Source organism: Entelurus aequoreus, linkage group LG22, assembly GCF_033978785.1.
Source record: "Entelurus aequoreus isolate RoL-2023_Sb linkage group LG22, RoL_Eaeq_v1.1, whole genome shotgun sequence".
NCBI lineage: Eukaryota > Metazoa > Chordata > Actinopteri > Syngnathiformes > Syngnathidae > Entelurus > Entelurus aequoreus.
Window position 1 is genome coordinate 43402174 of NC_084752.1, and position 25264 is coordinate 43427437.

The following is a 25264-nucleotide window of genomic DNA, read 5'->3' on the forward strand; positions in this document are numbered from 1 at the left end:
GTATCCCTTGCAGACTGTATTGATATATATTGATATATAATGTAGGAAGCAGAATATTAATAACAGAAAGAAACAACCCTTTTGTGTGAATGAGTGTAAATGGGGGAGGGAGGTTTTTTGGGTTGGTGCACTAATTGTAAGTGTATCTTGTGTTTTTTATGTGGAATTAATAATAAAAAAACAAAAAACGATACCGATAATAAAAAAACGATACCGATCATTTCCGCTATTACATTTTAAAGCATTTATCGGCCGATATTATCGCACATATCATTGATTTGTTCAAAACCTGGGAAAAATATGATGTAAAGTCCTGTCAGGGGTTTATTATGAAACAAAATGAGGTATGCGTTGACCTGATTGTATAAAACCCCACAATGCAGTTGATGCTCAAACTAAAATGAATGTAAAAAAAATAAAAGTCAAAATATAAAAATGAATAGCGTGACTAATCTGCAACTATACATGATTAACAGGATCATTTTTCCGTGGTTAATCACACGAGTTGACCAACCAATAGGGCGGCGTAAAATGAGCACCCGTGGGCCAATTGATTAGGTACACATGCACCATGTAACAAAATGATTAAAAATGTGGTTTCTGCAAAGATAATACCACTTTTGAGAGGTACTGTGTGTATTTGCTCATGGTGGTGGTGCAGAAAGCAAGATACTGAAAACATTTAGAGACCATTCCACCACAATGTCAAACACATTGTTGAAATAGAAAGGCACGGTTAAAAACAACCACACTGTACCCCCAACGTGCGCCCCACAAATGTTTATGAGACTATATATATGTTTCTTGGGAGGGGGCGGGGGGGGGGGGGTTACTCACCCGTAAAATTCTCCACGTCTTTTTCCTCCAAAGACGACAGCGTGTCGTCGTCCCCGTCGAGAGAGGCGTCGCTCTCAGAGTTCTGATGGGCCAGAGGCTGACCGCCCTTGATGGACTGCTGTCCTTTCAGGATGTCTTCTTCTGATGCTGGGGGGGGGGGGGGGCGGAGAAAGGGGGGAGAGTAATGAGCTTCAGTACGAGAAAAAGTCACAGTCCATATAGTTAGCTTACTTATCCACAACGGAGTTACAAAAATCAAACATTTCTTTAAAAAGAAGAAAATGGGGAGCCGGGGTGAAAGGATGAATACGTTCATTATCCCACTATTGTACTTTTGATCCTAACACATTTTAGTAAGAAGGCCTATAATAAATAATAATGGATTTTATTAGTAAAAAAAGCACTCTACATTGAGTAAACAACCTCAAAGTGCTACAGTGTATTACATTTTTTATTTTTTTAAATAAAAACTAAAAAGATATTAAAAAATAGAACAGCCAAATAGCTAAAACTAGTATGCATATATCTAAAAAAAATGATTTTTTTTAAAAAGAAGGGTTTTTAAGCCTTTTTTAAAAGCATCCACAGTCTGTGGTGCCCTCAGGTGGTCAGGGAGAGCGTTCCACAGACATATATTATTGCTATTATTTTACCAAAGCCAAAATGGATTTAAATCACCGGATGATAACATTTAAGAGTGGCTTGAAATAGCTAATAGTGATTCCTAGTATAAATAAAAATTGTAAATAGGCAGATCATAAGCGTTTATTACCTCATTATTAACCGAATTATAAACAATCATTGAAAGTATCTTAAAATACTCAATGGTGATTCTAGACCTAATATAAGTGAAAATTGTAAGAAGCAGTTCATAACTAACAATGGTTGACTGAGCGTTGGTAACATTAATAACCTACTTATAAACAATTATTAACAGTAGCTTAAAATACTTCATAGTATCACCAAGCTAATAACAAATGTTTATTAAGTGTTGATAACCTCATTATTAACCTAATTATAAACAATAATTGAGAGTAGTTTCAAATATCTAATAGTGATCACCAAACTAATGTAAACAAAATTGTAACAGGCAGCTCATAACTGTTAATGTTTGCTAAACGTTTATAAGCTCATTATTAACCTAATCATAAACAATCATTGAAAGTATCTTAAAATACTCAATAGTGATTATTGGCCTAATGTAAATGAAAATTGTAAGAAACAGTTCATAACTTAATGGTTGACTGAGCGTTGGTAACATTAATAAGCTACTTATAAACAATTATTAACAGTAGCTTAAAATACTTCATAGTATCACCAAGCTAAAAAAGCGTTGATAACCTCATTATCAACCTAATTATCAACAATATTTAAGAGAAGTTTCAAATACCTAATAGTGATTACCGAGCTAATGTAAACAACATTGTACTGAGCAGCTTTTAAGCATTAATGGTTTGCTAAACATTTCCAACATTGTTAACCTACTTATAAAAAATGATCATTAAGAGAAGCTTAAAATACTTAATAGTGACCCCAAGCTACTGATATTAAAATTGTAATAAGCAGCTCATGACTGTTTATTAATGGTTTACTAAGCATGGATAACATCATTCTTAACCTAATTTTAAACAATAATTGAGAGAAATTTCAAATACTTAAAAGTGATCATCACCAAGCTAATGTAAACAAAAATTGCAATAGATAGAATAGAATAGAACGTACTTTACTGATCCCTGGGGAATATTCAGCACCACAGTTCGCTCACAATAGACAATAAACACTTAATAATTTTTTACTTGTGAATAATGTAAATACAGTCTATTATACAGCATTATTCACATGTGAATAATATAAATACAGTCTAATATACAGCATTATTCACATGTGAATAATATGAATACAGTCTATTACACAGCATTATTCACATGTGAATAATATAAATACAGTCTATTATACAGCATTATTCACATGTGAATAATATAAATACAGTCTATTATACAGCATTATTCACATGTGAATAACATAAATACAGTCTATTATACAGCATTATTCACATGTGAATAATATAAATACAGTCTATCATACAGCATTATTCACATGTAAATAATATAAATACAGTCTATCATACAGCATTATTCACATGTAAATAATATAAATACAGTCTGTTATACAGCATTATTCACATGTGAATAATATAAATACAGTCTATTATACAGCATTATTCACATGTGAATAATATAAATACAGTCTATTATACAGCATTATTCACATGTGAATAACATAAATACAGTCTATTGTACAGCATTATTCACATGTGAATAACATAAATACAGTCTATTATACAGCATTATTCACATGTGAATAATATAAAATAGAGTCTATTATACGGAATTATTCACATGTGAATAATATAAATACAGTCTATTATACAGCACTATTCACATGTGAATAACATAAATACAGTCTATTATACAGCATTATTCACATGTGAATAATATAAATACAGTCTATTATACGGACTTATTCACATGTGAATATTATAAATACAGTCTATTATACAGCATTATTCACATGTGAATAACATAAATACAGTCTATTATACAGCATTATTCACATGTGAATAATATAAATACAGTCTATTATACGGACTTATTCACATGTGAATAATATAAATACAGTCTGTTATACAGCATTATTCACATGTGAATAATGTAAATACAGTCTATTATACAGAATTATTCACAAGTGAATAATACAAATACAGTCTGTTATACAGCATTATTCACATGTGAATAACATAAATACAGTCTATTATACAGCATTATTTACATGTGAATAATATAAATACAGACTATTATACAGCATTATTCACATGTGAATAACATAAATACAGTCTATTATACAGCATTATTCACATGTGAATAACATAAATACAGTCTATTATACAGCATTATTCACATGTGAATAACATAAATAAAGTCTATTATACAGCATTATTCACATGTGAATAACATAAATAAAGTCTATTATACAGCATTATTCACATGTGAATAACATAAATACAATCTATTATACAGAATAATTCACATGTGAATAACATAAATACAGTTTATTATACAGCATTATTCACATGTGAATACTATAAATACAGTCTATTATACAGCATTATTCACATATGAATAATAGAAATAGTCTATTATACAGCATTATTCACATGTGAATAATATAAAATAGAGTCTATTATACAGCGTTATTCACGTGTGAATAATATAAATACAGTCTATTATACAGCATTATTCACATGTGAATAATATAAAATAGAGTCTATTATACAGCGTTATTCACGTGTGAATAATATAAATACAGTCTATTATACAGCATTATTCACATGTTAATAATATAAATACAGTCTATTATACAGCATTATTCACGTGTGAATAATATAAATACAGTCTATTATACAGCATTATTCACATGTGAATAATATAAATACAGTGTATTACACAGAATTATTCACATGTGAATAATATAAATAGTCTATTATACGGCATTATTCACATGTGAAAAATATAAATACGTTATACATTTACAGTACATGTACAGTCAAAAGGAACATATGCATCATACAGTCTAATAAGTGGCTTATAACTGTTGATTAATGGTTTACTAAGTTTGAATAAAATCATTATTAACCTACTTCAAAACAATTACTATTAAAAGAGTATCTTAAAATACTAATATAAACAAAAGCGACTTGAAACAGTTAATTCGGTTTTTGCTGAGTGTAAATAACATCATTAGCATACTAGACACGATTACATGTGAAAAAAGTTGTAAAATGGTTGGAATTTCAGAAAAAAGTTCTAGGTCGCCGATTAAAAATTGTTAAAAGCTCATTTTTTTTAAAGAACTAATTCATTTACGTTTTACTAGTTGTTGTTTTCTTTATGGTGAGTTTTGAAGTATGTGGTCATGTTTTGGCGAGGAGGAAGCAGATTTATAGTTGTTGTAAAATATGAGGGGCGATGATATTAAAATAAAAATTAAACAATTGCCATTTGAGTGAGCAACAACATAAAATAGAAGTAGAAGTGCTGCTAGCTTGTCACGGCACATGCCAGCTCCTACAACACGAACACGACTCCGGTGGAGAAAAAAATGTGCCAGGTAACACAAACACGCTTTTGTAAACAGCCGCCATGATGCTGCGCTCCCGTAAAGCCGCCGTGTCGCCTCTAATCCGGCCGGGCAGTGAACACCCAAACACCGTTTTGTTGTTCTCAGGCACCACCTCAAGTCAACTTCCTTTTCCCCCCCAAAAAAACCTCAACATAATCCACAGCTGGCGGTACGCTTTGAAGACCTTCAAAAAAAAAAAAATCTCTTGTCATGGAAAATATGCGTCGGACTGATATTTAGAATGGTCTTCCTGTAATTAAGCCCCCCCTGGAGGATTCCTTAGTTAGCAGCGCTGAAATTACTACCAGCGCCCCTAATACGTACCACATGACACCGCGAGTGGGCACGGGGTGGTGGGCGGTGTGTTTGTGGGGAGCACCAACAAAAAAAAAATACAAACAGAGATGGATTTCAAGTTTGACGCTTTTCACATCAACAATGTGAATCAGCGTGAAACTACTGCAAGATTCTCCTACCACCTTCACGTAGCCTCAGAAAACCAAAAATAACAATCACGCAAAACACCAGGAAACAACAAAGTCTTACTGTTTAGGGCAGTTATGCTGTCTTTAAAGGCCTACTGAAAGCCACTACTAGCGACCACGCAGTCTGATAGTTTATATATCAATGATGACATCTTAACATTGCAACACATGCCAATACGGCCGGGTTAACTTATAAAGTGACATTTTAAAATTCCCGGGAAATATCCGGCTGAAACATCGCGGTATGATGACGTATGCGCGTGACGAAGTCCGAGTAACGGAAGTTATGGTACCCCGTAGAATCCTATACAAAAAGCTCTGTTTTCATTTCATAATTCCACAGTATTCTGGACATCTTTTGCAATTTGTTTAATGAACAATGAAGGCTGCAAAGAAGACAGTTGTAGGTGGGATCAGTGTATTAGCAGCGGACTACAGCAACACAACCAGGAGGACTTTGTTGGAGCGCTAGCCGCGCTAGCCGCCGACTTCACCTTGACTTCCTACGTCTCCGGGCCGCCAAACGCATCGGGTGAAGTCCTTCGTCCTTCTGCCGATCGCTGGAACGCAGGTGAGCACGGGTGTTGATGAGCAAATGAGGGCTGGCTGGCGTAGGTGGAGAGCTAATGTTTTTAGCATAGCTCTGTGCGGTCCGATTGCTAAGTTAGCTTCAATGGCGTCGTTAGCACAGCATTGTTAACCTTCGCCAGGCTGGAAAGCATTAACCGTGTATTTACATGTCCACGGTTTAATAGTATTGTTGATTTTCTGTCTATCCTTCCAGTCAGGGGTTTATTTCTTTTGTTTCTATATGCAGTTAAAGCCTGATGCTATCACGTTAGCTCCGTAGCTAAAGTGCTTCGCCGATGTATTGTCGTGGAGATAAAAGTCACTGTGAATGTCCATTTCGCGTTCTCGACTCTCATTTTCAAGAGGATATAGTATCCGAGGTGGTTTAAAATACAAATCCGTGATCCACAATAGAAAAAGGAGAGTGTGGAATCCAATGAGCCAGCTTGTACCTAAGTTACGGTCAGAGCGAAAAAAGATGCGTCCTGCACTGCATTCTAGTCCTTCACTCTCACGTTCCTCATCCACAAATCATTCATCCTGGCTCAAATTAATGGGGTAATCGTCGCTTACTCGGTCCGAATCGCTCTCGCTCCATTGTAAACAACGGGGAATTGTGAGGAATACTAGCTCCTGTGACGTCACGCTACTTCCGCTACAGGCAAGGCTTTTTTTTTATCAGCGAGCAAAAGTTGCAAACTTTATCGTCGATTTTCTCTACTAAATCCTTTCAGCAAAAATATGGCAATATCGCGAAATGATCAAGTATGACACATAGAATGGATCTGCTATCCCCGTTTAAATAAGAAAAAAATCATTTCAGTAGGCCTTTAAGTTGAAATAGCGTGGTCATTGGTTTTGTGGCAATACCTAGAGTCCGCACTACTTCATTAAATGAAGCTCGTGACACGGTAAGTTGAATGATGCCAACACGTTTGTTACTGGATTCTTTCTGCCTTGGAGGCTTTTATCTGTAAGTTTTTATTCCACCATAATTATTTTATACTCAACAAATAAGTTTCAAACTTCGATGAAGGAGATTGACCTGTCTCCACTCAGGAGATCCACTATGGACTGGACTCTCACACTATTATGTTAGATCCACTATGGACTGGACTCTCACTATTATGTTAGATCCACTATGGACTGGACTCTCACACTATTATGTTAGATCCACTATGGACTGGACTCTCACTATTATGTTAGATCCACTATGGACTGGACTCTCACTATTATGTTAGATCCACTATGGACTGGACTCTCACACTATTATGTTAGATCCACTATGGACTGGACTCTCACACTATTATGTTAGATCCACTATGGACTGGACTCTCACACTATTATGTTAGATCCACTATGGACTGGACTCTCACACTATTTATGTTAGATCCACTATGGACTGGACTCTCACACTATTATGTTAGATCCACTATGGACTGGACTCTCACACTATTATGTTAGATCCACTATGGACTGGACTCTCACACTATTATGTTAGATCCACTATGGACTGGACTCTCACACTATTATGTTAGATCCACTATGGACTGGACTCTCACACTATTATGTTAGATCCACTATGGACTGGACTCTCACACTATTATGTTAGATCCACTATGGACTGGACTCTCACACTATTATGTTAGATCCACTATGGACTGGACTCTCACACTATTATGTTAGATCCACTATGGACTGGACTCTCACACTATTATGTTAGATCCACTATGGACTGGACTCTCACACTATTATGTTAGATCCACTATGGACTGGACTCTCACACTATTATGTTAGATCCACTATGGACTGGACTCTCACACTATTATGTTAGATCCACTATGGACTGGACTCTCACACTATTTATGTTAGATCCACTATGGACTGGACTCTCACTATTATGTTAGATCCACTATGGACTGGACTCTCACACTATTATGTTAGATCCACTATGGACTGGACTCTCACACTATTATGTTAGATCCACTATGGACTGGACTTTCACACTATTATGTTAGATCCACTATGGACTGGACTCTCACTATTATGTTAGATCCACTATGGACTGGACTCTCACTATTATGTTAGATCCACTATGGACTGGACTCTCACACTATTATGTTAGATCCACTATGGACTGGACTCTCACACTATTATGTTAGATCCACTATGGACTGGACTCTCACACTATTATGTTAGATCCACTATGGACTGGACTCTCTCACTATTATGTTAGATCCACTATGGACTGGACTCTCACACTATTATGTTAGATCCATTTACATACAAATATGCTAAAATAAAATACATCTTCGCCGGTTTAGTCATATTTCTTGCACTTAAAAAACGTATCTCTGACTTTAGCTCCAGACGTATGTTCATTTTAGCTCACAGGTGTCCAACTCAAGGCCCGGGAGCCAAATGTGGCCCGCCACTTCATTTTATTTGGCCCTGGAAAGCCTGGAAATAATATGTATCAATAAAGTAGTGTACATTTCTTACTAAATGTATTATTTATTTCTATTTTGGGGACGAAAACAAATAAATGTACTCCATGTAATCGCAAATTATGTTAACTTAAATATTGTCTAATTATGCAAAAATATATGATCAAACATTCAAACCATTTTCTAAATAGAAATAAATACTAATAATTAGGGATGTCCGATAATGGCTTTTTGCCGATATCCGATATTCCGATATTGTCCAACTCTTTGATTACCGATACCGATATCAACCGATACCGATATCAACCGATATATGCAGTTGTGGAATTAACACATTATTATGCCTAATTTGGACAATTTGGTGAAGATAAGGTACTTTTAAAAAATAATAATAAAATAAGATAACTAAATTAAAAACATTTTCTTCAATAAAAAAGAAAGTAAAACAATATAAAAACAGTTACATAGTAATGAATGAAAATGAGTCAAATTAACTGTTAAAGGTTAGTACTATTAGTGGAGCAGCAGCACGCACAATCATGTGTGCTTACGGACTGTATCCCTTGCAGACTGTATTGATATATATTGATATATAATGTAGGAAGCAGAATATTAATAACAGAAAGAAATGGGGGGAGGGAGGTTTTTTGGGTTGGTGCACTAATTGTAAGTGTATCTTGTGTTTTTTATGTTGATTTAAAAAAAAAAAAAAAAAAAAAAAAAAAAAAACGATACAGATAATAAAAAAACCGATACCGATCATTTCCGATATTACATTTTAACGCATTTATCGGCCGATATTATCGGACATCCCTACTAATAATGATTTCAAAGCAAGTTATCCATCAAATTGTAAAAGTAGCATGGTAAAATTGTAAAAATTTACTGTGGTTTTTACAGCATTTTTCTCTAAATGGAAAAAAAAACTGTACTTTTTTTGCTGTAATAAACTGTGGTGCCGTTTTGGCAAATATACACTTGTTGATTTGCGGTAAAAAATAAATAAAACATTTTACTGTAAAAATGTAGTTTTTTATCTACAGTAAAAAAAACAAATGGACATTTTACAGTAAAATTGACAACCTTTTTTTTACCATAAAAACTGGAGTACTGTTCTTCCATTTACAGTAATGTACACTACATTTTAAGGTGAAATTATTGCAACTTGCCATGTTTTTTTTACATTTTAGTTGAACAAAAATATACTAATAAATTGCATAAAAAATGGTGTAATAATAGTTTTCACTGTTAAAAGAGGCCCTTTGGGGCCAAACATAAACATCAGTGAAAACCACTTTGACACCTCTGTCTTAGACACACGTGTTTATTTTGCGGCTAAATTAACCACAACATTAGCACCGCATGAAACATTATGTCGCTATCGGTCCCACCTTTCCTAAAATTAATGTAAAAAACAATTTAAAGCCTCGCCTAGCTGCTTACTGACCACAGGTGTCAAACTCAAGGGCCAGGGGCCAGATGTGGCCCGCCACTTCATTTTATTTGGCCCTCGAAATAATATGTATCAATAAAGTAATATAACTTGTCTTACTAAATGTATTATTTCTTTCTATTTTGGCAGAAAAAGTACTTATTGTCTAATTATGCAAAAATATATGATCAAACATTCAAAACATTTTTTAAATAGACATAAATATTAATAATAATGATTTCAAAGCAAGTTATCCATCAAATTGTAAAAGTAGCAATAGATTTCATGGGAAAATTGTCAAATTTGCTGTGGTTTTTTACAGCATTTTTCTCTAAATGAAAAAAACCCTACTTTTTTTGCTGTAATAAACTGTGTTGCCGTTTTGGCATTTACAGTAATACACCGAAAAATATACACTTGTTGATTTGCGGTAAAAAAATAAATAAACTGGCAGCTCAGGTGCCAACATTTTACTGTAAAAATGTAGTTTTTTTATCTACAGTAAAAAAAAAACAAATGGACATTTTACAGTAAAATTGACAACCTTTTTTTACCATAAAAACTGCAGTACTGTTTTTCCATTTACAGTAATGTACACTACATTTTAAGGTGAAATTATTGCAACTTGCCATGTTTTTTTTTACATTTTAGTTTAACAAAAATATACTAATAAAATGCATAAATGTAATGTAAAAAACAACTTAAAGCCTCGTCTAGCTGCTTACTGACCACAGGTGTCAAACTCAAGGCCCGGGGGCCAGATGTGGCCCGCCACTTCATTTTATTTGGCCCTCGAAATCCTGGAAATAATATGTATCAATAAAGTACTATAACTTGTCTAACTAAATGTATTATTTCTTTCTATTTTGGCAGAAAAAGTACTTATTGTCTAATTATGCAAAAATATATGATCAAACATTCAAACCATTTTTTAAATAGACATAAATATTAATAATAATGATTGCAAAGCAAGTTATCCATCAAATTGTAAAAGTAGCAATACATTTCATGGGAAAATTGTCAAATTTGCTGTGGTTTTTTACAGAATTTTTCTCTAAATAAATGGAAAAAAAAATAAATACTTTTTTTGCTGTAATAAACTGTGGTGCCGTTTTGGCATTTACAGTAATACACCGAAAAATATACACTTGTTGATTTGCGGTTAAAAAACAAACAAAAAAAAACTGGCAGTTCAGGTGCCAAAATGTTACTGTAAAATTGCAGGGTTTTTTTATTTACAGTAAAAAAACAAATGTAAATTTTACGGTAAAATTCTGGCAACTGAGCTGCCTTTTTTTACTTACCACATTTTTTTTTTTACATTTTAGTATAAAAAAAATCTACTAATAAAAAAATGTGTAATAATAGTATTCACTGTTAGAAGCGGCCCTCAGGGGCCAAACATAACTGTCATTACTGCCACAAGTGGTGTAAAAGCGTACTACAAGGGAGTGTCGCTACGGTCCACAGCAGAGATAAGATTTTTTTGCCGGCCCTCTAGGGGGCGCTGTGGGCCCAACAAAGGACAAGGAAGGAAGGAAGTGAGTTAAATGTAGATTAAAATCATAATAGGTCCCTTTTAGGAAAACTGTCATCCTCATTTAACTTGATTTACTAAAAGAAAACCAAAAAAAAAAGAAAAGAAAAGTGTAGTAAAAAACGGATGAATGTAATTGAAAAAAATTGGGTATTTGACGGAAAACTTATGAGACATTTTGATGGATATGGACAAAAAATATATAATTAAAAACATTTAAAAAAACGGATTAAAACATGCATATTGTACAAATGTGAATTTTAGAGTGGAAATATTTGAAAAGACCAACTGATGAATTACACTGTGCACTGCAAAAAGTCAGTGTTCAAAAATAAGTGGGGAAAAAATACAAAAATGAGGGGTATTTTACTTGAACTAAGCAAAATTATCTGCCAATAGAACAAGAAAATTTGGCTTGTCAAGACTTTCCAAAACAAGTCAAATTAGCTAACCTCAATGAACCCCAAAATACCTTCAAATAAGAATATTCTCACTAATAACAAGTGCACTTTTCTTGGTGGAAAAAAAAAAAAAGAGACCTTTTTTCTCAGTATGTTGAAAAATATTCTATTTTTCTATATTATATAACTTATACTAAAAAGTAGTTTATTGTTCTTAATGGAAAGGCAAGCGCTTGTTACTCTCGGGGTCTCCTAGCCGCTCAGGCAAATCATATTGTCTAAAAATGCATTTTTCCATGGATAACATGACATCATCGCGCAAAACAATTTTTTTTTTTTAAATTGTAATTTTTTAAGAATTTATCTGAATGTGCATGAACTATTTATGTTCAAAATTGTTTGAAATGTTTAAATATTAACTGTCAGTTTACTGTACTGTGCCAACTGTACTACTATATGAGTACGTGTGTTCTATTGTTTCATTGGAAATAAAACAGCAAAGTTAATTTGGCTGTCATCTGTTTTAATTATGAGACACAATTGTGTCAAAGTCATGATTTTTTATTTCATGCTTGAAATAAGAAATGATGACTTTAAAAAAGTAGTTTTCTACTTGTGAGTGTTGATGACACAGCTTTGCAACAGTTGATATTCTAGTTTCAAGCATGTTTTACTCAATATAGCTCATCAAATCTCAGCAACAAGCTTATCAGACAGAAAATAAGCAAATATCACCCTTATTTGAGATATTTAATCTTACTTAGATTTCACTTTTTGCAGTGTGGGCTGCGTTCACTTCAAAGCAGGGAATTTAAAACTCATAACTCATCACACTAACCTCGCTTCCCACTCCACGACCTTTCTTGTACGTACGGCTAGGGATGATACTCGAAACCGGTTTTCCCGGTGGTTCGATAAGAAAAGAACCGAGTCCTCGGACTCGAATCCCTTTTTGAGAACCGGTACCCGTTATCGAGACCACTGTAGTAAAGGAAAAGAGTTGGTTCTTTATTCGAATCCCGTCCCGACCAGAAATGCTCCGTGGGACATCACAAGAAATGACGTCACGTAGCTCAGTCATTAGGCGCAGATAGCGAAAGCAGGAAAAACAATGGACGGGAAAAAGCGCTCCAAGGTGTAATAAAGTTCAAAACAAAAGCTATAATCCAATGAATAACTTTACTGAGAGATTTTAGCAGGGTAAAACACATGACCAACACTTTTACCACCAACCGGAAACATAGCAACCAGGCTAGCAACGCACCTCCTTTACGGCAGCTGTCGCAACGTTCTTAAAACAACCGCAGCACATACATATATATACAACACATCTCCCTTTTTTAACTCTTGTTTTTCTTTCCTTGTAAACAAAACAAAATCACACTGTAGATGTGTTGTCTGTCTAATTATATATAATGCAGACGAGGCGTGTTGGCTGAGTTCTTGACGTTTACTTTCACAGCGTGCTAATAACCTCATTCTTAGCTGCCGGGTGACGACATGCAACAACACTACCGCGCATGCTCGTCACTCCCGTTGCATGCTGGGTAGTGTAGTTGTTATATTCCCTAGCTCATAACATCTTTCCCCCTATAAAGAAATAATGTTAACTCAATAAAGTGTATTTCTTTTTTTAGCTTTAACTTTTCATTTTTTTAGCATTGTATCCACATTTGCAAAGAACCTTTCTATTCATAGAATTTTCTTTCAATAAAGAAATAAAGTGCAAAAATGCCAAAGCATCATAACAAACAGTTATGTTCCAATAGCAGCAGAAGTGCACTTTTTGGAGAGCTGTATTATTTCCAGTTTTGTGCCAAAGGGACTGATTTTATTTAACACTATATTATTATTTATACACCTATAGTGATCACAGAGACAGGTTGTTTTTGTGTTACTGTATATATTTGTTTTTATGAAAAATCCCACTTAATATACTTTGGGTAACAACAGTCAATATTTTTTTTATTTATTTATTTATTTATTTTTTTAGGGGGGTAACAGTCAATATTTATTCATTTATTAGATTAAATTGTTTTCTTACATAATAAAAGTGAGCTTTTGTTAAACCAAATATTGTGTGTTTTTTTCCGTATACAACAACCTATCTGGACTCCATAAGAGAATCGATAAGGAATCGGTTCGATAAGAGGATTCGATAATAGTCTCGAACTCGATCATTTCTTATCAAACATCATCCCTACGTACGGCTGCGATCACGTTGTCCACGTCAACAAATGAGTCTCGACGCGGGACGCGAGCAATTGGAGGTATTGATTACCGGGAGCAGAGATATTATTAGCCTTTGCGGGTTAAAGCACGGCGCGCCGCCACCCCTTCCGCCCTGGGAAAGGTGGTACGTTCCAGTGGTAAACAGCCGAGCAGGAGCCGCACCAGCATCTTGGCACGGTATGAATGGCGGCAGTTGTTCAAGTCCTTAACTTAGAAATCTAAAGAAAAATAACTGGGTTAAAAAAAAAGGAGTTTTCAGGGGAACATTAGTCAACGTTGAGTCTGATCCTTGACTACAAATGAAGTTAGAGAACTTTCTCTTCACCCCCCTCCTCGCCCCCCCCCCCCCCGCCCTCCAGTGCATGTGATGAACATAATTACAGCCAGATATGACCTTTGCGCTCCGCTTGGAAACTCGGCCCCGCGTTCTCATCTCCAGCCGCACTTCCGCAACAAATGTCGGGTCGGCTAAAACAAGACGAAAGGTTACGTCAGGAGAAGACGTGTCAGCGGCTTGTTTTAATGATATATTCCCAGACTGCCTCCCTCCGCAAACTGGACCACTCCTGCCGTCTTGTCGCCTTCCAGTGACGGAGGAAAATGAGATGATGAACAAACAAAAGGAAACACGCTGCAAAAAGTGAAATCTAAGGAAGATTGAATATCTCAAATAATGGTGATATTTGCTTATTTTCTGTCTGATAAGATCATTCTTCTTAGGGGTGTAACGGTACGTGTATTTGTATTGAACCGTTTCGGTACAGGGGTTTCGGTTCGGTTCGGTGGTGTACCGAACGAGTTTCCACACGGACATATTAAGTAGCTTCCCTCTGCCTCTGTCAGTCCTCTACACAGCACCCAGCATTGTCCCGCCCACACAACCATCTGATTGGTTACAAACAGAGCGGTAACAGCCAATCAGCAGTGCGTATTCAGAGCGCATGTAGTCAGTGCTTAGCGTTTAGCAGGTAATCATCAGGCTGCGGACTCTCCCCAAATGATAATAAACACCTCCCAGTCAACTACTAGTAACATCACTATGAGCCCGTTGACCTTCTAGAAATATAAACGGCAGCTCAGCTCGCTCGCAGTCCTGGCTTGAGGTGAAGGCTAATTAGCTTTTAGCGTAACGTTAGCTCATTTTGCGGTGTGTGTGTGTTACGGACAGCAAAGCCCTGTCTGTCTGTTTTTTCACTTGACCTTTTTCTGTGTTGATTGAGCTGTGTTGAAGCAGCAAAAAAGGACATTATGTTAAATGAAGAGTTTCTGTCTCTGATAGTTGATATAATAATGTAAGTGCATCATTAAGCCTACATGAACTCCATGGTGTTCAGGGATGAATAGTCTCTCCTATTGCTACTGTACCATTTTTTCAGCTATAGTTACATGAATCATTAGTAATGCAGCAGCCTAGTTTTGAATGGCAGGGTCCCTGCTATCACATGTTCTCACGTCCGCTTTCCCACAATATAAACAGCTTGCCTGCCCGATGACGTCATAACATCTAGGCCTTTTAGAGAGTAGAGTGCACAACTGCGCACACAACAAGGAGACGAAGCGGAAGAACGAGGAAGTCACAGACATGGCGACGCCGTCGACGAGCAAGATGAAGAAATACGCTTGCAAGTTCCAAAACGAATGGAAACAAGAATTCCAGTTCATCCAGGACAGTTCGAAGGGGAGGGGGTATGTAATTATGTTGCCTGTACATTTTGTAGAACAGACTTCTCCATTGAACACGGTGGCCGAAATGATATACTCATTCGTGAACGGAGAAGTTAAACAGGACAAGGCTGCCATCTACTGGATAGCCCCCGGAACACTGAAATTCAAGTATTTATTTTATTTATATGTATAATAAAATAAATATATATATATATATATATATATATATATATATATATAGCTAGAATTCACTGAAAGTCAAGTATTTCATATATATACAGTGCCCTCCAAAAGTATTGGAACAGTGAGTCCAATTTGTTTATTTTTGTTGTAGACTGAAAACATTTGGGTTTGACATCAAAAGATGAAAATGGGACAAGAGATCAACATTTCAGCTTTTATTTCCAGGTATTTACATCTGGATCTGATACACAACTTAGAAGATAGCACATTTTGTTTGAAACTACCCATTTTTCATCAGAGCAAAAGTATTGGAACATGTGACTGACAGGTGTGTTTTGTTGCCCAGATGTCTCCCAATTACATTGATTATTCAAACAATAAATAGCACTGAATGTCTGAGCTCAGTTTCAGATTGGGTAGGATAGGTTTTGCCTGTGCAGACTGCATTTAGAGGTAGAACCAACATGAAAACCAGAGAGCTGTCTATGAGTGAAAAAGAAGCAATTGTGAATCTGAGAGAAGATGACAATCAATCAGAGCCATTGCACAAACATTGGCCATAGCCAGTACAACCATTTGGAATGTCCTGAAGAACAAAAAACCCACTGGTGTACTAAGCAACAGACGTGGAACAGGTAGACCAAGGAAAACATCAGCAGTTGATGACAGAAACATTGTGAGAGCTATAAAGAAAGACCCTAACACAACCGTTCGTGACATCAGCAACAACCTCCGGAGGGCAGGAGTGAAGGTATCCCAATCTACTGTTCGCAGAAGACTTCATGAACAGAAGTACAGAGGCTACACCAGAAGATGCAAACCACTCATTAGCAAGAAGAATAGGAAGGCCAGGCTGGAATTTGCCAAAAGGTACAGAGATGAGCCTCAAAAATTCTGGGAAAAAGTTTTATGGACTGATGAGACAAAGATTAACTTCTTCCAAAGTGATGGAAAGGCGAAAGTTTGGAGAAAGAAAGGATCTGCTCATGATCCCAAACATACAAGCTCATCTGTGAAACACGGCGGAGGTAATGTCATGGCTTGGGCTTGCATGGCTTCTTCTGGGACGGGCTCTTTCATCTTCATTGATGATGTAACACATGATGGCAGCAGCAAAATTAACTCAGAAGTCTACAGAAAAATTTTGTCTGCTAATTTAAAGAAAGATGCAACCAAACTGATTGGGAGATACTTCGTCATGCAGCAAGATAACAACCCAAAACACACTGCCAAAACAACAAAGGAGTTCATCGTGGGCAAGAATTGGAAGGTTTTGGACTGACCAAGTCAGTCTCCAGACTTAAACCCAATAGAGCATGCATTTTACCTGCTGAAGAGGAGACTGAAGGGAGTAACCCCCCAAAACAAACAACAACTGAAAGAGGCTGCGGTGAAAGCCTGGAAAAGCATCACAAAAGAAGAATGCAACAGTTTGGTGATGTCAATGGCTCACAGGCTTGATGCACTTATTGAAAGCAAAGGATTTGCAACTAATTATTAAGTCTTATTCACTTTAATCTATTTTAAGTTTATATGTTCCAATACTTTTGCTCACCTAAAAATGTTGTGTTCCATTACAATTAATGCTATCTTCTAAGTTGTGGATCAGATCCAGATGTAAATACCTGGAAATAAAAGCTGAAATGTTGATCTCTTGTCTCATATTCATCTTTTGATGCTAAACCCAAATGTTTTTAGTCTACAACAAAAATAAAGGAATTGGCCTTACTGTTCCAATACTTTTGGAGGGCACTGTATATATATATGAAATACTTGAGTTGGTGAATTCTAGCTGTAAATATACTCTCCTCTTAACCACGCCCCCAACCACGCCCCACCACCCCCCACCTCCTGATATTGGAGGTCTCAAGGTTGGCAAGTATGCCATTGTTTACAAATCTGGTAAATAAATAACCAAAAAATGTATATTTTGTTGTTTTCTTACTGTACCGAAAATGAACCGAACCGTGACCTCTAAACCGAGGTACGTACCGAACCGAAATGTCCGTGTACCGCTACACCCCTATTTAAGGGCAATTCACATGTTGGGTCAAGAAGGAAAGGTAGGGAAATGCGACTTACCATTGATAGCAGCCACTGTTTCGAAGCAAAGAAAGGAAAGAAAAGAGATTTTTCAAAGTTTTCACCGCTGCTCACATCACCACTGAAGGTGTGAGCATGCTAACCAAGTTGAACAAAGCCAAGGAGCGAGTGCTTCTGTGACCAGAGTGGACTAGCATCTACTGACCGTGCTCGGCGGCGGCTTTCAGCGTGGCCTCAGAGTGGGTGGAGCCGAAGGGGTTCCTGATGAAGCGGCGTCGCCGCCTTAAGTCGTCCTCCCAGTAGTCCAGGCGCCAGAACTCTCTCGGCCGGCTGCAGCGAGACAGAGGTAGCACATGTGTTAGCCATTAGCGGCCAGCATGGTGTGGCATCAGCAGCCGGCGTGCGCAGAAAGACAGCTTTGTGTCTACGCTTTTGTATCTTTGGTAGAAAATATTCGATTTGAGTCAAAGCCTGTCTGTCTCTCCTTTAATGCTGCTGTCTATTTGTTGAAGTGGTCATCACAGAGGAAGACATGAGTGACAGCGGCATCATTTCATGGCACGCGCTCGCATTGAAGGCCCAGCAGGACGCTTCTTCTCAGAAGTCAAGGGGTTATTTGGAGGATTTGGAGCAAAGGAAGGCACGACCAACACAACAGGGACAAAAAGTGAAATCTAAGTAAGATTGAATACCTCAAATAAGGGTGATATTTGCTTATTTTCTGTCTGATAATTCTTCTCACTAAGCAGATTTGATGTTAGAGTGTTTTACTTGTTTGAAGTGTTTTGCTCCTAAATGATGTCAGTAAGATATTACAGCTTGTTGCTGAGATTTGATGAGCTATATTGAGTAAAACATGCTTGAAACTAGAATATCAACTGTTGCAAAGCTGTGTCATCAACACTCACAACTAGAAAACTACTTTTTCAAAGTAAGAATTTCTTATTTCAAGCATGAAATAAAAAAGTCATGACTTTGACACAATTGTGTCTCATAATTAAACGTACTCATATAGTAGTACAGTTGGCACAGTACAGTAAACTGACAGTTAATATTTAAACATTTAACATGTGACATTTCTAACTATTTTGAACAGAAATAGTTCATGCACATTCAGATGAATTCCTCAAAATTACAATAAAAAAAAAATTGGTCGGGGGCCGGACTGTAAATATATATATATATATGTATATATATACTGTATATATATATATATATATATGTATATATTAGGGCTGCAACAACTAATCGATTAAATCGATTAAAATCGATTGTAAAAATAGTTGACGATTAATTTAGTCATCGATTCGTTGGATCTATGCTATGTGCATGCGTATTTTTTTATAATAATTTTATTTTTATTTTTTAATAAACCTTTATTTATAAACTGCAACATGTACAAACAGCTGAGAAACAATAATCAAAATAAGTATGGTGCCAGTATGCTGTTTTTTTTCCCAATAAAATACTGGAAAGGATAGAAATGTAGTTTGTCTCTTTTATCCGATTATTAACCGATTAATCGAAGTAATAATCGACAGATTAATCGATTATCAAATTAATCGTTAGTTGCAGCCCTAATATATATATATATATATATATATATATATATATATATATATATATATATATATATATATATATATATTTATTTATTAGGGCTGCAACAACTAATCGATTAAATCGATTAAAATCGATTATAAAAAATAGTTGACGATTAATTTAGTCATCGATTCGTTGGATCTATGCTATGTGCATGCGTATTTTTTTAATAATATTTTTATTTTTATTTTTTAATAAACCTTTATTTATAAATTGCAACATGTACAAACAGCTGAGAAACAATAATCAAAATAAGTATGGTGCCAGTATGCTGGTTTTCTTTCCAATAAAATACTGGAAAGGATAGAAATGTAGTTTGTCTCTTTTATCCGATTATCAATCGATTAATCGAAGTAATAATCGACAGATTAATCGATTATCAAATTAATCGTTAGTTGCAGCCCTAATATATATATATATATATATATATATATATATATATATATATATATATATATATATATATATATATATATATATATATATATATATATATATATATATATATATATATATATATTTATTAGGGCTGCAACAACTAATCGATTACATCGATTAAAATCGATTATAAAAATAGTTGACGATTAATTTAGTCATCGATTCGTTGGATCTATGCTATGTGCATGCGTATTTTTTTAATAATAATTTTATTTTTATTTTTTAATAAACTTTTATTTATAAACTGCAACATGTACAAACAGCTGAGAAACAATAATCAAAATAAGTATGGTGCCAGTATGCTGTTTTTTTTCCCAATAAAATACTGGAAAGGATAGAAATGTAGTTTGTCTATTTTATCTGATTATTAATCGATTAATCGAAGTAATAATCAACAGATTAATCGATGATCAAATTAATCGTTAGTTGCAGCCCTAATATATATATATATATATATATATATATATATATATATATATATATATATATATATATATATATATATATATATATATATATATATATATATATATATATATATATATATATATATATATATATATATATATATATATATATATAACGTGTCCAGGTTATAACCCTGTTGTCAATAAACACACGTGGAGACGGTGCTTCAGATACTAATATGATACTGCAGTAGTTATCTTTTGTGTATTCATAATGTAAAATGGATGGATGGATGGACGTTTCAAACAAAACTGTTATTATTAATTAGTAAGTATACATTTTTTGAGCCTTTTCAGAGAAAATCATATCATTGTAGTAAATTATGCAAATTACTCGATGATGTCATGGTGACCACGCCCATAGCCACGCCCCCACCACCACATGTATCTTGGCAGTTTATGGGAAACACTGGAATATATATATATATATATATATATATATATATATATATATATATATATATATATATATATATATATATATATATATATATATATATATATGTACACTACCGTTCAAAAGTTTGGGGGTCACATGTAAATGTCCTTATTTTTGAAGGAAAAGCACTGTACTTTTCAATGAAGATAACTTTAAACTAGTCTTAACTTGAAAGAAATACACTCTATACATTGCTAATGTGGTAAATGACTATTCTAGCTGCAAATGTCTGCTTTTTGGTGCAATATCTACATAGGTGTATAGAGGCCCATTTCCAGAAACTATCACTCCAGTGTTCTAATGGTACAATGTGTTTGCTCATTGGCTCAGAAGGCTAATTGATGATTAGAAAACCCTTGTGCAATCATGTTCACACATCTGAAAACACTTTAGCTCGTTACAGAAGCTACAAAACTGACCTTCCGTAGAGCAGATTGAGTTTCTGGAGCATCACGTTTGTGGGGTCAATTAAACGCTCAAAATGGCCAGAAAAAGAGAACTTTCATGTGAAACTCGACAGTCTATTCTTGTTCTTAGAAATGAAGGCTATTCCACTAAATTGTTTGGGTGACCCCAAACTTTTGAACGGTGGTGTATGTAGGCCAGGTGGATAATCAGTCCATTCACTCTGGCAATGTTGTACCACAACGCCACAGGAAATGATGATACTATAGAACTCATTGTAATTGTTTTTGTTTGCAGCTTTCAAACCTTCCTTTGAGGAAGACTTTTAGCCAGAAGTAGAACCCAGACCTGCGTGGCTCCGCTCGCCTCACACGTACTCAGCAGCCCAACTGCACTGCGTTGTACAAACATCTTCATCTAAAAAAGGTCAACGGCAGGAATTTAAGCTTCACTAGCTAATAGCCAGACGTGATACATGTGCAGCCCCCGGACAGAGGAAGAGGACTTATAGTCGGGGAGCGCTGATGAAGGAACCCCAGCACACCTACTTTATGTTCCCTTGCTGGAGGCGCCTCACTAATCTTTGGCTCCGATACCAAGCATCACACAAGGGGGCTTTAACGGGTAAAAGAGGGCTTTGCACCGGAAAAGAACTACAATTTGTTCAAACGGGTCTTTTAAAAGACAGGCTGACTTTATGTTAATCCTCAGGAGAGCCCAGCACAAGCCTGCATTAGATGTGCTGTTTTAGCCGGGCTATACAAGTACATACAGTGTAAGTAGAATATTACTTCATAGCGAGAACTGAACGGTCAACAAAAGTGAAGACCAGTATTGGGACACAGTACTTTGTTCTAAGTCTGTCTGAATAATGAGAGATGACGACAATTGAAGATGAACAATTCATTCTATACAAAGGAGTAAATACAAATATCAGCGCTGGAGAGGAGCATGTTCGGCAGGACCCTAGTAGTGGTAGAAGGACCCTAGTAGTGGTAGAAGGACCCTAGTAGTGGTAGAATGACCCTAGTAGTGGTATAAGGGGAGGACCCTAGTAGTGGTATAAGGACCCTAGTAGTGGTAGAATGACCCTAGTAGTGGTATAAGGGGAGGACCCTAGTAGTGGTATAAGGACCCTAGTAGTGGTAGAAGGGGAGGACCCTAGTAGTGGTATAAGGACCCTAGTAGTGGTATAAGGGGAGGACCCTAGTAGTGGTAGAAGGACCCTAGTAGTGGTAGAAGGACCCTAGTAGTGGTATAAGGGGAGGACCCTAGTAGTGGTAGAAGGACCCTAGTAGTGGTAGAAGGACCCTAGTAGTGGTAGAAGGACTCTAATAGTGGTAGAAGGACTCTAGTAGTGGTAGAAGGACCCTAGTAGTGGTATAAGGGGAGGACCCTAGTAGTGGTAGAAGGACCCTAGTAGTGGTAGAAGGACTCTAGTAGTGGTAGAAGGACCCTAGTAGTGGTAGAAGGACCCTAGTAGTGGTGGTAGGACCCTAGTAGTGGTAGAAGGGGAGGACCCTACTAGTGGTAGAAGGGGAGGACCCTAGTAGTGGTAGAAGGGGAGGACCCTAGTAGTGGTAGAATGATCCTAGTAGTGGTAGAAGGGGAGGACCCTAGTAGTGGTAGAAGGACCCTAGTAGTGGTAGAAGGACCCTAGTAGTGGTAGAAGGACCCTAGTAGTGGTAGAAGGACCCTAGTAGTGGTATAAGGGGAGGACCCTAGTAGTGGTAGAAGGACCCTAGTAGTGGTAGAAGGACCCTAGTAGTGGTATAAGGGGAGGACCCTAGTAGTGGTAGAAGGACCCTAGTAGTGGTAGAAGGACCCTAGTAGTGGTAGAAGGACCCTAGTAGTGGTATAAGGGGAGGACCCTAGTAGTGGTAGAAGGGGAGGACCCTAGTAGTGGTAGAAGGACCCTAGTAGTGGTATAAGGGGAGGACCCTAGTAGTGGTAGAAGGGGAGGACCCTAGTAGTGGTAGAAGGACCCTAGTAGTGGTATAAGGGGAGGACCCTAGTAGTGGTAGAAGGGGAGGACCCTAGTAGTGGTAGAAGGACCCTAGTAGTGGTAGAAGGGGAGGACCCTAGTAGTGGTAGAAGGGGAGGACCCTAGTAGTGGTAGAAGGACCCTAGTAGTGGTAGAAGGGGAGGACCCTAGTAGTGGTAGAAGGACCCTAGTAGTGGTATAAGGGGAGGACCCTAGTAGTGGTAGAAGGGGAGGACCCTAGTAGTGGTAGAAGGACCCTAGTAGTGGTGGTAGGACCCTAGTAGTGGTAGAAGGACCCTAGTAGTGGTAGAAGGACCCTAGTAGTGGTAGAAGGACCCTAGTAGTGGTAGAAGGACCCTAGTAGTGGTAGAAGGACCCTAGTAGTGGTAGAAGGACCCTAGTAGTGGTAGAAGTACCCTAGTAGTGGTAAAGGGGGTGTCTTTCCTCACCATAATGGCACTACAGCGGCTTAACGAGAAGGCCGCCCAGACATCTTTTACGAGCTAACTAATTAGTAATTACACACGTGGTCGCAGTGATCCATGGCACGTCTAGATGGAGCCCCCCTCCACCCCCCCCCCGCACCCGCCTTTGTTATTTAAATTGTTGTTATTTTGAAGGATGGCGCCTGGGTAAATCGTGGCCTGGCAGGAAGTAACGAGCTCTGAATAATTGATCATCTTTGCGGAGGAGCACAGTCGGCTCTCTGCTCTGCTCTGCTCTGCTCTGCTGTGTTCTGTTCTGTTCTGTTCTGTTCATCTCCTTGCTCGTTACGCCGCCGCTCTCGCCGGCGATTGATGATCGGGATTCTTCCACCTCCGCCGGCGTCCCGTCATTAGGCGTCCCTCCCTCTTGACTGGCGGAGGTTGTCCTCCGTGCACGCCATGACTAATTACTCCGACTCGCGGCTCCCGTCCTGATGGATGAGTGTGCATTGTGTGCGTCGCATATAAGACGCCCGCCTCCCCGACCGCCGCTTGCGAGAGATGAGGGACAAGTGCGTCGCGTTTGGGAGCGCAATAATTATTTTCCTCAGATGAATGGCAAGGCAGGCAGGATGATGAAGTGGCCATTTGTGAGCGGGGACTATCACACGCAAACACGGAGCGCCACCTTTGTCGCCGCCAGGAAATCTGCACAGGACACACTCCACTTCTTTCAATCGGGGGGGGGGGGGGGGGGGGGGGGGGGGGGGGGGGTTGGCGGGAGGCTCAAAACACTTCCTATACTGTCAGAGTGCCCTCGAGCAAGGCACTGAACCCGCAAAAGCCCCGTTTCATTTAACGGCTCCGTGCAAAAGTCACTGTCCTTGCTTTGGAGACTTTTGTTGCCGACTCAAAGCCGCTACTTTTCCCCTACACTTTGACCCCTGCTGCTTATAAAACGGTGTGGCTATTTTAGGGATTTTTCTTTCCATGTTGTTTATGCTATGGCGCCACCTTTGGGGCCAGTTCACTCACTGCAGGTGCTGCAGTGCTCTTCTGTGTAGAGCTTTGAATTATGTAGCATTAACCATTGATATAGCATTATATAGCATTAACCATTGATATAGCATTATATAGCATTAACCATTGATATAGCATTATATAGCATTAACCATTGATATAGCATTATATAGCATTAACCATTGATATAGCATTACATAGCATTAACCATTGATACAGCATTACATAGCATTAACCATTGATATAGCATTATATAGCATTAACCATTGATATAGCACTATATAGCATTAACCATTGATATAGCATTATATAGCATTAACCATTGATATAGCATTATATAGCATTAACCATTGATATAGCATTATATAGCATTAACCATTGATATAGCATTATATAGCATTAACCATTGATATAGCATTATATAGCATTAACCATTGATATAGCACTAACCATTGATATAGCATTACATCGCA

At 37.0% G+C, this 25264-nt stretch overlaps 1 protein-coding gene across 1 annotated transcript in view; it reads right to left on the reverse strand.

The window, feature by feature from the left end:
- The window catches only part of lrba (LPS-responsive vesicle trafficking, beach and anchor containing), a 503640-nt gene that overhangs the window by 98951 nt on the left and 379425 nt on the right, over window positions 1-25264 (reverse strand). Inside the window, exons 38-40 of the mRNA XM_062033425.1 lie at window positions 18217-18341; window positions 18051-18065; window positions 838-984 (exon numbers count right to left, since the gene is read on the reverse strand). Of these exons, the coding sequence (XP_061889409.1) occupies window positions 838-984; window positions 18051-18065; window positions 18217-18341 (287 nt within the window). The remainder of the gene's footprint in view (window positions 1-837; window positions 985-18050; window positions 18066-18216; window positions 18342-25264) is intronic.